Genomic DNA, 14,971 nt, shown 5'->3' with positions numbered 1-14,971 from the left:
CTCTCATGAGAAAAGCCAAGAGCACAGTCCCCTAAGCTGTCGTCTGACTTGTCTGATGTGAGCAGGCATGCCTGCTGAGCCTCTGTCCTGAGCTCCAGTCCTGCTCCCTCCAGATAAGTCAGAATACAGGACATCCACCAACTTCGAATTTCAAATAAATAGCAAATGTTCCTTTAAGGTAAGCATGTCCCATATTGCCATGTTTTATCTGCTGAGAAGGGAAACGGAACTTAGACGAATAACATCTTTTCCATCTTTAGGCTCAGCTGAGAGACGATCTCAGGTGGATCAATGCATAATTCATTATTTTGTTATGAATTCCTCCCCAGCGAAGGTGGGGCAAGATCTTTCTGCCTCATGGGTTCTGTTTGTTGCCTGTTTGTTAACTGGCCCATTTCCATCTAAACTCCAGGCTGACATTTGCCTGAGAAGTCTTCCTAACCTGTCAAATTAGCCTCTGTATGTCAAGGGCCAGGTCTCAGCAAAGTGGTATGCGCGGCATACAGAGAGAGTAGCAGGAAAACGCTGGAGAAAACAGCAAAACAGACAAAATTAATAACAAAAGGTCTCCCTGGGTTTATCTTCTTTGTGAGATTATCTCAGTTACTAAGTTTATCGTATTTGTAAACTCTAAGATTTATGGTAACTTTCAAAGTGTTTGGGGTCACACCAACGTGTCAAACAGAAAGATAATGCTAGACACAACTTGCCACAGAATCTCTCCCTTTGCCACAGGGATAATACTTGATTAAGAACCTGCCCGATGACCGTGGGGAAGTAGGAGACAGGACAGTGTGACCTAGGGGCTGCCACACTGACTCTCTGACTTCTCTTGTCCCCCAAGCCACTTCAGTTGATATCAACTTTAATTTTATGAGTTTCCATACATTCTGTGGTTATTTTAAGAACTCAAAAGAGCCCAATATGTTCCAGAACTTCTTAAGTGGTGATACCAATACATTTAACTTTCGGAAACAGCTGAGGAGACTCGGCAGTGCAGTCAGTGCAGGGGTCGGGGATCAATTGTACCGCAGATGGAAATTTGACTCAGTCATTTACGATGGGCTCTTTGGCTAGAATGTCTGACTTGGAAGACTATAATTTACAATTTTGGTCCCCAAAGCTCAGTTTCTATAGGGAACTTATTCTCAGGGTAGGATGGAGGGGGATATTTTCAACCATTGTTTTAAATAAAAACCATTTCATGGACCTTGGAAGGAGAAGCCAGGCTCCTATAGACCCTGGAAAGACAGAGAAGGCTGCGGTAGACCCTGGAAGGAGATAGCAGGCCGCTTTGACAGCTTGGAATGGAATGAACTACAGTCTGGACAGGCACTTGGCTTTCTGGCTATTCTGCCCTTTGGTTCTTTCATTGCCATTGAATTCTGCCTGAGGCTTCCAAGAAAGGGAATGACAACTCTTTCACACACACACACACACACACACACACACACACACACACACTTAAAGCTTGTGTTGTGCCTGGAGTAATGCATTTGTTTTGTTTACATTTAATACAACCAATTACTGCAAATTGATCACAATAAAGTTTTAACTGGCAAGTCAAGGTTATCTGTGAAACCAAGTCTTCCAAAGTCTGTCGCTTGCACCTTCTCAGCTCAGACAGATGTTTCCAAATGACCAGTGACCTACATGCATCTCCATGAGTAACTGACCAAAAGAGAGAAAACCGTTAACCATCCGTTCTGCTATAAAAACAGTTAAAAGAAACCACTTCCACTTCCCGGTTTTCAGACCACATCACAGCTGTGGCAGCCTGGTTTCCACGCCCCTCCCCCACCTCCTGATGGAGTCCTGTACAGCTGCCTCTGGCCACCTGAGAGCTGGGGTTTTGAGGGATTGTCTTCCTCAATATTTACTATGCTCCACGTCAGTGGGCTCCCGCCAACACTTTCCTGTTGACTCTCCCAAAGCTCTTTCTTCCTTGTCGGCTTCCGTCTCTTTGGCTACTCTTTCTGTCCCACAGCCTGCCCCATAAATGTAGGTGTCACCAGGACTCATTCAAACCCTCCAACTTTCCCACTCATTGCTGTCGCTCAACATCTGCGGTCAAGTCTCAGCTCGTATCTACTTCTTGGCTTTAGACCTAAAACATCCCCCTCGATGACTTCTGTCTTTGAATACACTTTCATCTTCTTCCTTAATGACACCCTCTCTCCCCTTGCACTCTGCTTTAGTTAGAAGCTTCCTTCCTGACCCTTTAGAAGCCCTTTCAAATCTCTTTTTAATCTCTCCTTCCAAAATCCATATCCAATCCTTAACTCCCACCATGTCCCCTTCAGAGTGATGGCATCTGCTCCTGTCTCCTGCTCTCAGGCCACATCCTTACGATCAGGTCCCTTCTAAGTCTCCCGATCACCATCGGAGGTGACCTCTTCGCTAAAGGTTTCTTATCCAATCCATCCTCCACGATGACACCAACATAACAATTGAAAACAAAGCTAGGAGCATGGTTCTCACCTATGGCTCTTCTTCACATCTCCAAACTATGGGCCACCACTCAATTGTGTAAGTGAATATAAGATCTCTCTCTCTCTCTCTCTCTCTCTCTCTCTCTCTCTCTCTCTCTCTCTCTCATACACACACACACACACACACACACACACACGACAATAGCAAAAGGTTTCAGAGTACACAACAACCAAAATTAGCTCAAAATCAAATTCATAATGGCAGTGCTCACACATGTTATACCATGCAACTTTCCTGCAGGCCGAGTTCTGAACACACAACGTGCTCGCTTGTAACTGTTAACGTCATCCTGCCACACAGTGCCAATGAAAACCTCCTCCGAAACACTCTACTAAGACTTGAGACCATTGCATACTATAAACTGCACTGTTTACTGTATATGTAAGTATTCTGGTTTTAGAAAAGCATAAAGCTTGAATTATGAGGAAAAGGTTATTTTTACTGGTTTCCTGTTATCATTCCTCAGCATGTCAAATAGCAGATTACTGTATCTTTGAACTGGATTGTAATAGATAAACAAGGAGAGCCATTACATTGGTATAGAAATTTGCTTTTGTTCTTTTTTGTCATTGTTGGTATTTTGAGACAGGGTTTCTCTGTGCGACAGCTCTGGCTGCCCAGGAATTCGCTCTGTAGTTACTTTTGTTCTTAATAAGTGGCAGAACTACAGTGTGCCCAGGAATCATTTTTAACTATTTTTTTTATGATTCATTACCAGTAATGTTTGATTTGTATATCTATTGTATATAGGTATATGCCCGGAGTTGTGAAAATTTTTCTTAGGCAACATGTATTATAAGTGGGAAAAGTTCAAGAAACCCAAGTTGTCCAATAAATTTTAAGATCAATGATTCACAGCCCTTATCAGTCTGTACCCAGAACAGGCTGATATGTAAATCCTAGCCATTAGCACTCTACCAAGGAAGGATTCCTGTTGGCCATGCCCCATGCAACATAGGAATTTCCTATGCTTAACAATGGAGCACTACTCAGTGGTAAAAAACAATGGCATCTTGAAATTTGCAGGCAAATGGATGAAACTAGAAAAAAAAAAAACATCCTGAGTGAGGTAACCCAGACCCAGAAAGACAAATATAGTATGCACTCACTCATAAGTGGACATCAAACATAAAGCAAAGGATAACAGCCCACAACCCCAGAGAAGCTAGAACCGTCATGAGCTGACCCAAGCTGGTGGACGCTCACTGACTCCAGACTGATAACTGGGGAACCTGCATAAAACTGAACTAGGCGTCCTGAATGCAGATGACAATGGTGCGGCTTGGGCACTACATGGATACACTGGCAATGGGACCAGGATCTAACTCCAATGTATGAACTGACTTTGTAGAACCCACTCTCTACGGAGAGATACCTTGCTCAGCCTAGGCACGGGGTGAGGGTGGGAGGCATGGTCCTGCCCCAAAGAGGTGATAAACAGACTTAGTTGACTTCCCAGGGGAGGACTTACCATCTTTGAGGCCTGGGGGGGGGGGGTGGGAAGGGAGAGCGGGGAAAGTAGGAGAGGAGGGAGGGGGAACTGGAAAAAAAAAAAAAACTAAAAATAGAGGAAGAAAAAGAAAAGAAATGAAAAAAGGGAAAAAAAGAATCTTTCTCAACCAGTGGTGGCTGCACACACCTTTAATCCCAGTACTCAGGAGGCAGAGGCAGGCCCATCTCTGAGTTTGAGGTCAGTGAGTTCCAGGCCAGCCAGGGCTACACAGAGAAACCCTGTCTCAATAAAACAAAAAACAAAACAAAACAACAAAAGAGTCTTTCTCTGCCAGATATCTTATGAATCTTTACCAGTGAGATGAAGTGTCTATCCCTCTGGGAAGATTTAACAACAATTTTTTCAACTTTGACAGTCCCCAAATAAGACAAATCTCTCCACTGATGTCCCCCAGCTCTTGAAGGTGCCCCAGTTACATGGATGCTTTGCTTAGAGACTGGATAAACATTTATACACCATAAGTTTCTCCTTTTCTATGATCTGTAGAAATGGTGCTAAGACATCAGTATTTTGTTTGCTTTTTGTTTTTTTGTTTTGTTTCTGTTTTGTTTTGTTTTGTTTTTAAAGACAGGGTTTCTCTGCATAGCCCTGGTTGTCCTGGAACTCCCTCTGTAGACCAGGCTGTCCCAGAACTCCCTCTGTAGATCAGGCTGTCCCATAACTCCTTCTGTAGACCAGACTGTCCCAGAACTCCCTCTGTAGAGCAGGCTGTCCTGGAACTCCCTCCATAGACCAGGCTGTCCTGGAACTCAGAGATCTACCTGCCTCTACCTCCCTGTGCTGGGATTAAAGGCGTGCCCTACCACAGCCCAGCTAACATGGGCCCCAAGTGTCTATCCTGGAGCTCCCAGTCAGAGGGCTTTTGACCAGGAAGCCCATGGCCATCATAGGAGCCCTTGGACTTTCAGGATGAAGGGTCTACCTTCGTGAAAACCTTGTACAGACAAGACCTGAATACCTACCTTAGATTCTAAGTGCCTTAAAGATGTGAGTCATCTCTTGTATGTATCTATAGATCTCCAAAATAGCACATAGCAAGATAAAATTTTAATTTTAGTTAAAAAAAATAAACAACCAAAAAACTTTAGCATGGGACTAGAGAGATGAGAGCTGATTGGTTGGGGACAACAAGTGCTTGCTGCTCTCACGTGGACTTGAGTTCAATTCCCAGTATCCACGGCAGGCGGCTCTCAACTGCCTTTAGCGCTAGTCCCAAGAGCTCTAACAGCACAGCCTCCGCAGCCCTCTGCGCTCAGGTGTGCATACCCCCCAATACATAGTTAGAAATAAAAACAAGCCTTTGCAAAGCCTCCCCTGCCCATGGGTGATGATTGGGAGGGCGAGATAGTGATGCCCAGTTCACCTGCCAGTTACATGTGGTACCAAGATGTAAGCCCCTGGCGATGTGCTAATGACTGTGCAGATGGCGGTCTTCGCTTTGCGGCCAGCCTCCTGGTTACTGGGCTCAGGACTCCCTGCTCCGTGGCCACCAGCACAGCGTAGCGGCTGTGACTGGCCGGTCACTTAGCCTCTGCTGAGGCTTGTCTCTATGGCTGCATGATTGGTATGAGAAGTCACCACCCATTCTGACTAAGAGCATACACATGCCACGAGGAGAGACTCACAGAATCCTCTGACAGATTGTACCTGCAACATAAAGTAGTGTCCTTCATATTTTATTTTTTTGTGATGAAGAACCACAAGGAAAATAAAACTTAACTGGGCCTGGTGGCACAAGCCTGTAACTCCAGCTACTTAGGAAGCTGATCTAGGAGGACTATCTCATTCAAGGCCAGCCTGGGCAAGTTAATGAGATATGTCTCATCAGAAAAAGTAAAAAGAGGAGTCTGCATAGATGGCTCTGTAGTTTAGAGCACTTGCTGCTCTTACAGAAGACCGGAAGTTCAATTCCTAGCTCCTAGATGGTGGTTCACAACTGCGACTCCAGTTCCAGGGCATCAGGTGCCCTCTTCTGGTCTCCAGGACGCCAGGCATCCATGTGGTATACATACATGCGTACGGGCAAACCATACATACAAAATAAAATAAGTCGAGGACTTGCCTAGAGTGAACAAGTCCTTGGGTTCAGTCTTCAGCGACTCACACATGCAAATTAGCACAAACACAGTGTTTGAATTACGTGGGCAATAAATTGAAATTAATTAATTAGCACTTGATTTACTTGCTTTCTCGAGAGCATCCCTAAAAGTCTCAGTTTAACAACAACAACAACAAAACTAAAATTAAAAAAACCTGTCTTGGTGCAAGCGACCTTTGATGTTTAGTTTTGTTTATTTTTCCTTTGAGACAGTCTTGTTATGTAGCCAGCTGGCCTGGAACTCATCTGTAGTCCAGACTTGGCTTCAGACTTTCAGCAATCCTCCTGCCTCAGCCTCCTGGGTGTTGCGATTCCAGGCATAGACCACCACAGTCAGCAAAAAGACCTTTAAGAGACATTTCGCCTTCTAGGCATCATACCTGGCGTTTGCCTTCTAGAAGATTCACTTCCCAGGTCCACAGGTCATACAGCACAGCAAATCTGTCCACATTGGCATGAGCCCAGCCCCAGCGCTGGCTGCTCTGTGACTGGCTATCCTCTCTGTGACCTGGGAAGAAGCCAGCGGGAATGGTTAGAGCCAGGCCATTCAAATGCTCCTTCTCTGAGAAACTCAGGTGATCAGCTCCATCTGAGGAGTAGATCTGAGCCAGTGACTGGGTCTCAACTGAGGGAGCCGCCTGTGAAGAAGTCCACGCTTGTTGACTTCTGAGCCAACAGTAGTTTTGTTTTTACTTTCAAAATTTAAGACTAACTTTAGTAATTTCTATTTTTTTTCCTTTTGGATACAGGGCCTAACCATGTAGCCTTGGCTAGCCTAGAACTCCAGCCATGCACACCAGGCTGGCCTGAAACTCACAGAGATCCTCCTACTTCTGCCTCCTGAGGGCCAGGATTCCAAGTGTGCTCCGCCACCCCTAGCTCAGTAATTTTTTGTTATTGTGAGTCGAAGTCTCATGTAGCTGAGGATAAACTTCTGACCTTCCTAGCTCTACCAAACAAGTTGAATCCTGGCATCATAGACACATCTGCAATGCCCATGCTGTCTGTGCTGGGGATGAAGCCCGGGGCTTCCTGCATTCTTGGCAACTGTACCGACTAAACTACATCCCAGTCTTTTAAAGAGTGTTTAGAAGTAAAACCAGTTGGCATAAAACCCACCTAAAATGTTCCTGAATTTGTAGCTTTAAAGGCAGATCATGCACTTCTCCATTTTCAAAAACTGGTCTCTGGTGTTCAGCAACTGAAATTGATGTACTATTTCTCTCTCTCTCTCTCTCTCTCTCTCTCTCTCTCTGTGTGTGTGTGTGTGTGTGTGTGTGTGTGTGTGTGCACGCACACACACACACCAAAGATCAAGAGACCTAAAGTGTTGTTCCACGGGAGCCCCCAACTTTTGGGGATGTGTTTTTGGGTTGTCTCACTGGGACCTGAGTTTCACCATGGACAATAAGCTGACTGCTCATCAAACCTAGGGACCTTCTGTCTCTGCCTCTTGGAACAGGTACTGCAGAGCCACCACCCTAGCTTTTGGGGGTGGGGGGAGGGATGAACTTATATCCTCAGAATTGAAAGGCAAGCACTTGGGCTCCCCAACCCTATTATTTTCATTAACGTTAATTATGTCAAAAATTTCCAGAGAGCCTTCTAAGACATCCCTTAATTATATTAATTGCCACGTTAAATCAGCAAAGTTAATCATCATCACCATTTGGCAGAAAATATTTTCTATTGGATTAGTGTTAGCGTCACTGTGAACATGATTATTGCTTCCAATTTATAAAAGGCCTGCTTTGGGAGAAAATACTAGAAGACAAGACACATCCAGGTGCCAACATGTGAGCTGAGTAATGACTGACTCCGTGAGGGGTGTTTAGCAAGAGCCAGGCTCTGACGAGGGTCCTCTCGGGCAGCAGAAAGCATTTCACAATGGCTGACTAAAGCCCTACGAGCCAGCTTCAGGAAAGGATGTCCTTGTGGTCAAATGTGTTTCAACCGAACTAAATTCTCAGCAGGCAGAAATAGTCACATCGGATGATCAGTTAATGTGGACAAACGTTGGATGTAGCACAACCAGTGAAAATGAAAGCTAAGAGCTAAAATGGAATGTCCTAGAATGTTCAGGGCCAGCTTCACATATTCATGGTTGCAGTGATGACCACATAGTCGAGTTTGTTTACTGTCAATATTAAATGGACTCCGCCTGGGATCTCAAAGCTGGCGGTCAAACTTCCTTCGAGAAGCATGTTTGAACACAATGAAGCTGAGCTATCTTCTGTCACAGTCTACAGGCATTAGGGCACAGCAAAAACGCCTTCTAAACTCCCGTCCTGTACTCCAGTGTGTCTAGTCATTCTCAGCTCTTTTCAAATGCAATAGAAAACGCTCCTGGGAGCTATCTTTACCTTACCTACTTTTAAAATTGGAAGTTTAGGTGGTGCCAAAAAGAAGCGAGAATATGGGTTGCTGGATTAGCCCAAGTCATGAGTCCTCCTTCTGGGGCTTCTCTGGCATTCTCTTAGCCAGATCCCCCAGCATGCCCATGGTTCCTGTTAGGAATCAATCCAGTGATGTCTCCTGCTTCTAAATGCAGTCTCCTCAGCGTCATTGGCTCAGGAGAAACATCATTCATTGCACTTGCTTTCTTTGCTCTCCCCAGGGTCCTGTACCACATCCCTTATACCCAGTGGGTGATGTAGAATTTCCTTGGGTGACATGCAGTCTAACAACTACAAGAATTACAGCTGATCCCTTAGAGAGCGCGGCTCCATCACAAAGGAGAGTTGAGCCCCACGTGTGCACACATTTGCGTCAGGGGTAGTATAGGCTTACTCAAGTTTTAAAAACTGTTGTTTGGTCATTGATTTGTGTGTTTTTGTTTGTGTATCTGCTTGTTTTCAGTACTGGAACTCTACAAGAGCCCTGTGCACAGCAACCAAGTACTCTACCCTGGAGATTCATCCCCAACCCTGGCCAGTTGAATTTTTTTTTCTTTAATCTGCCTCCTTACTTTTTTCTTTCTCAATGTAATGACTGGCAATGAGCAGCAGTTCTGCCTCCAGCTCCTCCAGATCCTGCAGGGCGCTGTCATACATGACATACAGGCCAAACTGGTCCTGAGTGTGGACACAGCCAGCCTGCGTGCTGTGGAAGTCGTCCTGGTTTTCGGCTTCCGAGAACTCCAGGAATTGCACGCTGTGGACCTGGGGAAAGAAGGCCAAACCCAAACCCCAAAGTTACTGGAAAAAGGAGAGTTATATTTTGTCAGTCCCAGTGGCCCAGGCAGTGGGTTTCTCCTCCCACACAGCGGACTGCTGAGGCACAGCCAAAAGGGAAGAATCGAATTATATATATAAGCCTCTGTCAAACACTGCGGAACATTTGTTCACCACAAAGAATTCAAATATTTTTATCCACCGCCCCGCCTGATGAGACCTTTATTCAAATGCTCTCATCCTCCCACCTGTAAAACTTGTTTACACAAAAGCCTGCTGCTTCCTTATAATCTGAGAGTTGAGTGACTGACCCCTCTCCCCTGTCCTTCATCAAAGACAGTCATTTCCAGCTAATGGGGAAAAGACACAGTCGCCTGCACTGGAAGAAAACCCGAGTGAATCTGCCATCTAGGCACGCTTGTTCTTCCACTTTTATGACTAGCACACCCTTCTGAACAAAAGTGAAGGTCTACCTTGTCAAGACGCTTTAGTTGGAGTAACGCTCTCTTTCTCTGTGCCCCTGAACTACTTGTTTCTAACACACACACACACACACACACACACACACACACAATATTGGTGGGGAGAGGTTGCTCCTGAGGCACATAAAAGAGTTTGTTTTTCTAGTTAATTCTAGAGCAACTGGAACCAGGCACTTAGTGGTCCAAAATTTCGGTGGCCTTTGAAGTCAGAGGCTGGGACAGCGGACTGCCAGGATCTTACCCTGGTTGAACCACGCAGCTGCTCGTAGGCCACTAGCAAAATGGGAGGGGTAGGACATCACGATATTTGGGGATAGTGGGGTGTCTTTGAGAATAATGGAGCCTTTCTCAGCTTTCCCCACTGCTAGCTAAGCCCACCAAAAGCTGAAAACTCTATAGTCACCAAAGTCACCCTGAGTCAGTGACTTTCCAGGTCTTAGAAATCCAAACAATGAGATTCATGGATCACAGAATTTTAGTGGGGAACTTATTACAGAGCCACGGGGTGGGGGAGCCCCTTAAAAGGGAGAGGGAGCATAGAGCAGGGTGGGTCCCAGGAAGCAGGCTACCATCTAGATGCTAGTCTGGGCTTTTTCAAAGCAGAAATCGGGGTGAGGGATAGGAAGGGAGATGAGCCAGTTGGTCCAGTTGGTCCAACCAGGTGCCCAGGTGCCTCTTCAGAGTCTCTGTCACTCACTTCCAGCCTCTAGGCGGAGGTGATATTTAGAAGATAAAACAGAAACCAGAACTCGCTTCTGGCATTTCTGGCCTCCAGCAAGGACTTTCTCAGTGTGATTGCCTTGGGTTGCTGCTGAATCTGATCATTTCCCATCTCCCGCTTAGACTACACTAATTGTACGGAATATGTACCACCACATAGGTGGGGCACACTGGTTTCATACACATTAGCGGTTAAAAACATTTTTCTTTTAACTCTGTGAGTTCTGGGCTGGAAAGGCTCAGTGGGTAACACACTAACCAACAAAGCCTGCTAGCCTGCGTTTGATCTCCACAACACATGTAAAAAAGCCGGATGTAATGGCACACATCTGTATTCCCAGGGCACATCTGTAATCCCAGCTCTCCTACCTAGAGAGGGGGAGCAGAGACAGAATTGCCTGGAAGCTCACAGGCCAGCTAGCCCGAGTAAGCTGTACAGATGCAGAAACCAGAAGGACTGCCTCAAAGCAAGCTGGACAAGGAGGACTCCTGAAAGCCGACACACATACGCACACGCACATGCACACGCACACGCACACACATGTCTTAGTAATTTTCTCTGTTGGATAATGTCACCTGGAATTTTTTTTTTCTTGGTTTTTTCGAGACAGGGTTTCTCTGTGCATCTTTGGCTGTCCTGGAACTAGCTCGGGTAGACCAGGCTGGCCTCAAACTCACAGAGATTTGCCTGCCTCTGCCTTCTGAGTGCTGGGATTAAAGGCATGCACCACCACCACCCGGCACACCTGGATATCTTTGAACAAGTCTTTATTTGGAAACAAGGTCTTTACAGAAATAAAGCAAAAGATCATCCTACTGGGTTAGAGTGGATTCTAATCCAACAAGTTGTGTCCTTACGAAAAGAAGGCAATCAGAGCTTGACACCAAGGGGAGAAGGCGCCAAAGCTTACAAGGATTCATCTGTAAGTCAAGCAATGTCCAATTTTGGCACACGCTCGTAAAGCCAGCTGCCCCAGAGGTGGAGACAGGAGGATCCCAAGCTATGGGCCGATCTGACAAATTAGTGAGTTCTAGTCTCTAAATAAAACACTAAAAGCTGGAGAGGAGAGCTACGGATGTAGTCAGTGGAAACCTATAAGCCGAGCTTGTGTGAGGCCCTGGGCTTGGCTCCTAGTACCTCACTCAAGAAAATGAGGAGGGAGAGGTGAAGGCAAGAGAGAGGAGGAGCAGGAAGAGGGGCAGGTAGGGAGGACGAGGGAGAAGATGGGCCAGAGAATGGCAAGAATTAACCGAAACTACCAGACGCTGGAAGAGGCTCTTCTAGAAGGCTCTCCTTAGGAGAAAGTGTGGTCCTGCCAACACGTTGGCTCCAGAAAGGCGGTATCCAGGGCTGTGGCAGTCCATTTCTGCCATAGACCACTCACTTTGCTGTGGCAGCTCCAGCAAATTATCACAACTGAGAAATACTTCAACTGCATCACTGTTAACGGAAAGTTCCTGAGACTCTTCCCTCGCCTGTAAGTTTTTACAGTCCTATGAAGACCCTCTTTATAAAGGCTTTCTTTGTGGTTTAGAAAGTGGGTCCTTGTCATATTGTTCTTGGAGGAGTGGCAGGAAAAGGATGGCAGTAATTAGTGTCTGAGCAAGAAATAATATGACCTTTGGAATGATCCATGTGTGCTTAAAGTCTGGATAGTAACTTGGACCAAGGTAATTATTTGACAAATAAAGTAACTGCAGGAAAACTAGGGAACGTCACGTGTTTTACATCCTGCCCCAACTTACCAACGTGAGCTTTAGGCCTTTTTGTGACATAGGGGCACTGATCTGACTGATTTATACTTTCCTGAAGTATCCTGCACTAAGATAATATTAATAGTCATTTAGCCCAAGGCCCTGCCCAAAACTATTGGGCAAATGACAGATTAATAGCTTCCATTTTAAACACATTTTTTAAAAACATTCTCTCTGTCCCTCCCTCCCTTCTTTCCCTTCCCTCCTTCCCTCCTTCCCTCCCTTCATCCTTCACTCCTTCTCTCTTCCACTTTCCCCTCCCCACTCTCTGTGCATGCTGTGCGTGTGTGCATGCGGTGTGTGTGTGTGTGTGTGTGTGTAAGTGCACATGGGGGGGGGGTCAGAGGACAGTTTGAAGGACTCAGTTTTCTCCTTCCATCATGTGAACTCCTAGGAGCTAGCCCAGATTGCCAGGCTTGGTGGTGAGCACCTTTAACCACAGAGCCATCTTACTGGAACCAGGGTCTCTTATAAAGAATATCAAAAATATCTTTTGCCCACTCTTTCTCCTGCTCTATAAGTTATTATTGTAGACAAAAGTTTCTGTCTCACTTGGTCTCACAGCCATTCAGTCCCAAAGAAACACACAGGAGCTTGTAGAGCTTATATTAATTATAAACTGTTTGGCCTATTGCTTAGACTTATTACTAACTAGCTCTTATAACTTAAATTCACCCATAATTTTTGTCTATGTTTAGACTTGGTACCTTATCTCAGTGAGGCATTCTCATCTTGCTTCCTCTGTGTCTGAGGCTGGTAACTTCTTACTGAGCCTTTCCTCTTCCCAGAATTCTCCTAGTCTGGTAGCCCCGCTTGTACTTCTGCCTGGCTATTGGCCGATCAGCATTTTATGAAACCAATACAAGTGACGAATCTTTACAGGGTGCAAGAGCATTGTCCCAGAGCACATTATTGCTGCAGCGAATCATCCTACATTTCAGCAGCACGAGGCACCTCACAGAGCACTTCCATGCAGTCTTCTTATGATTTGAACCTTCTGTTATGAGTAGAGCCTTTCCTTGCAACTAAACATTAAATAAATACGACCATGTGAAAGATAAAAATTCAGGTCTTGATGGGTGGTGGTGCACACCTTTAATCCCAGCACTCAGGAGTCTGACAGATCTGAGTTCAAGGCCAGCCTGGTCTTCAGAGGTAATTCTAGGACAGCTAGGGCTACACAGAGAAATCCTGTCTCGAATACAACAACAAAAAGTCTCAGCTTCCTTTTGTTACTTGAGCATCCAGTAAGCACCTTCAACTTCCAACGTCCTGCATGAGATTCTGACCTTTCTCAGTCAAATCTCAATTGACAACAGCAACTCCAAACTTCTAGTGCTCAGGTCAAAACAACTTTGGAACCGCTCTTGACTTCTAGAAGTAATTCTGGATGTACCTCTAACATACACTCACATGCTATTTCATGGCTTCTTTGTTGCATGACCACTGAAAAATGTGTTTGTCCAACTCTAGGTTGTATAGCCTACTACATATATGGTATAGCGTATTGGTTGTAGGCTGTAAATCCAGACAATACATTTCTATACTCAATGTGGTAGACAGTCATAATAGAATCATGAGCATTTGGATATCAGAACATCTAAACAGGTTTGTTTGTCAGCATTAAGCCACAAACATGGGCTACAGTGTCCCCATATAACAGATACTTTCCATCTGATAAGAAAAACAGTCTTCTGAGGTCATTGTGCATGATCCACCATTGCCTGACATATGGTCATATGGTACATGAAAGTATGTTCAGAGTCTACCATTTTTTTTTTAATTCAAGGTTTAATTTTTTTATTTTGTGTGAATGTTTTTGCCTACATGTATGTATATGTACTCTGTGCCTGGTGCTAGTGGAGACCCGAAGAGGGCATCAGATCCCCTGGAACTGGAGTTACAGATGGTATAAGGCAGCATGTGGGTGCTGGGGACTGGACCCAGAGCCTCCACAAGAGCAACGAAAGCTCTTAGCCACTGAGCCATCTCTTTGGCCCCAGAATCTGTCATTGTTGCTGGCTGTTTTCCAGACATATTGTCTCAAAGTTGATTAATGAAGCAGTCTCCTATCGTGGCTCATTGCAAAGCCCTGGAATAGTGTCCCTAAATCAACAGAATAAACAATGACGTGAAAGTCAAATCGCTTCAAGATTCTGTTTAAACCCTACAAGGAGATCAAGTCAAAATCCTTGCCATGGCTCTCAAAGCCAGGTAGAATCTTCCTCTACCTCTTAAGCCTCATTGCTTGCTGTTTTTCCCTTTGTCCACTCTGGTCACACTGAACTTCTCGATGGTCCTGCAGTGAGCTGGGCACAGCCCTGCTTGGGGCCTCTGCATTGACCTTCCCTCTGCTAGGCACTCTCCCCATAAGTCGGATTGCTTCCTGAGTTACTTCAAGTCTTCCCTCCCATAGTGCCTCCTTTGTAAGACTTTCCCCTTCACCTCCTCACCGGGGGCATCCACCACCCACTCCACGTTCACCGGGGGCATCCACCACCCACTTCACGTTCACTGGGGGCATCCGCCGCCTACTCCACGTTCATGGGAGCATCCACTGCCCACTCCACGTTCACTAGGGGCATCCACCACCCACTCCACGTTCACGGGAGCATCCACCACCCCACTCCACGTTTACCAGAAGCATCCACAGAAGACAAATACCATCCTCCTCTGCTAACACTCCATGTTTATCAGAAGCATCCACAGAAGATAAATACCATCCTCCTCTGCTAAC

The 14,971-nt window shown here is 45.6% G+C and overlaps 1 protein-coding gene across 3 annotated transcripts in view; it reads right to left on the bottom strand.

The window, feature by feature from the left end:
* The window catches only part of LOC125394476 (uncharacterized), a 184,542-nt gene that overhangs the window by 103,050 nt on the left and 66,521 nt on the right, over positions 1–14,971 (bottom strand). For all 3 annotated transcript variants that reach the window (XM_087910709.1, XM_087910711.1, XM_087910712.1), the window contains exons 15-16: positions 9,073–9,265; positions 6,485–6,612 (exon numbers count right to left, since the gene is read on the bottom strand). In XM_087910709.1, the coding sequence (XP_087766835.1) occupies positions 6,485–6,612; positions 9,073–9,265 (321 nt within the window). The remainder of the gene's footprint in view (positions 1–6,484; positions 6,613–9,072; positions 9,266–14,971) is intronic.

This window comes from Myodes glareolus, chromosome 1 (genome assembly GCF_982192425.1).
Source record: "Myodes glareolus chromosome 1, mMyoGla1.1, whole genome shotgun sequence".
In the NCBI taxonomy this organism is placed as follows: Eukaryota; Metazoa; Chordata; class Mammalia; order Rodentia; family Cricetidae; genus Myodes; species Myodes glareolus.
This window is presented reverse-complemented; position numbering and strand designations above follow the sequence as displayed.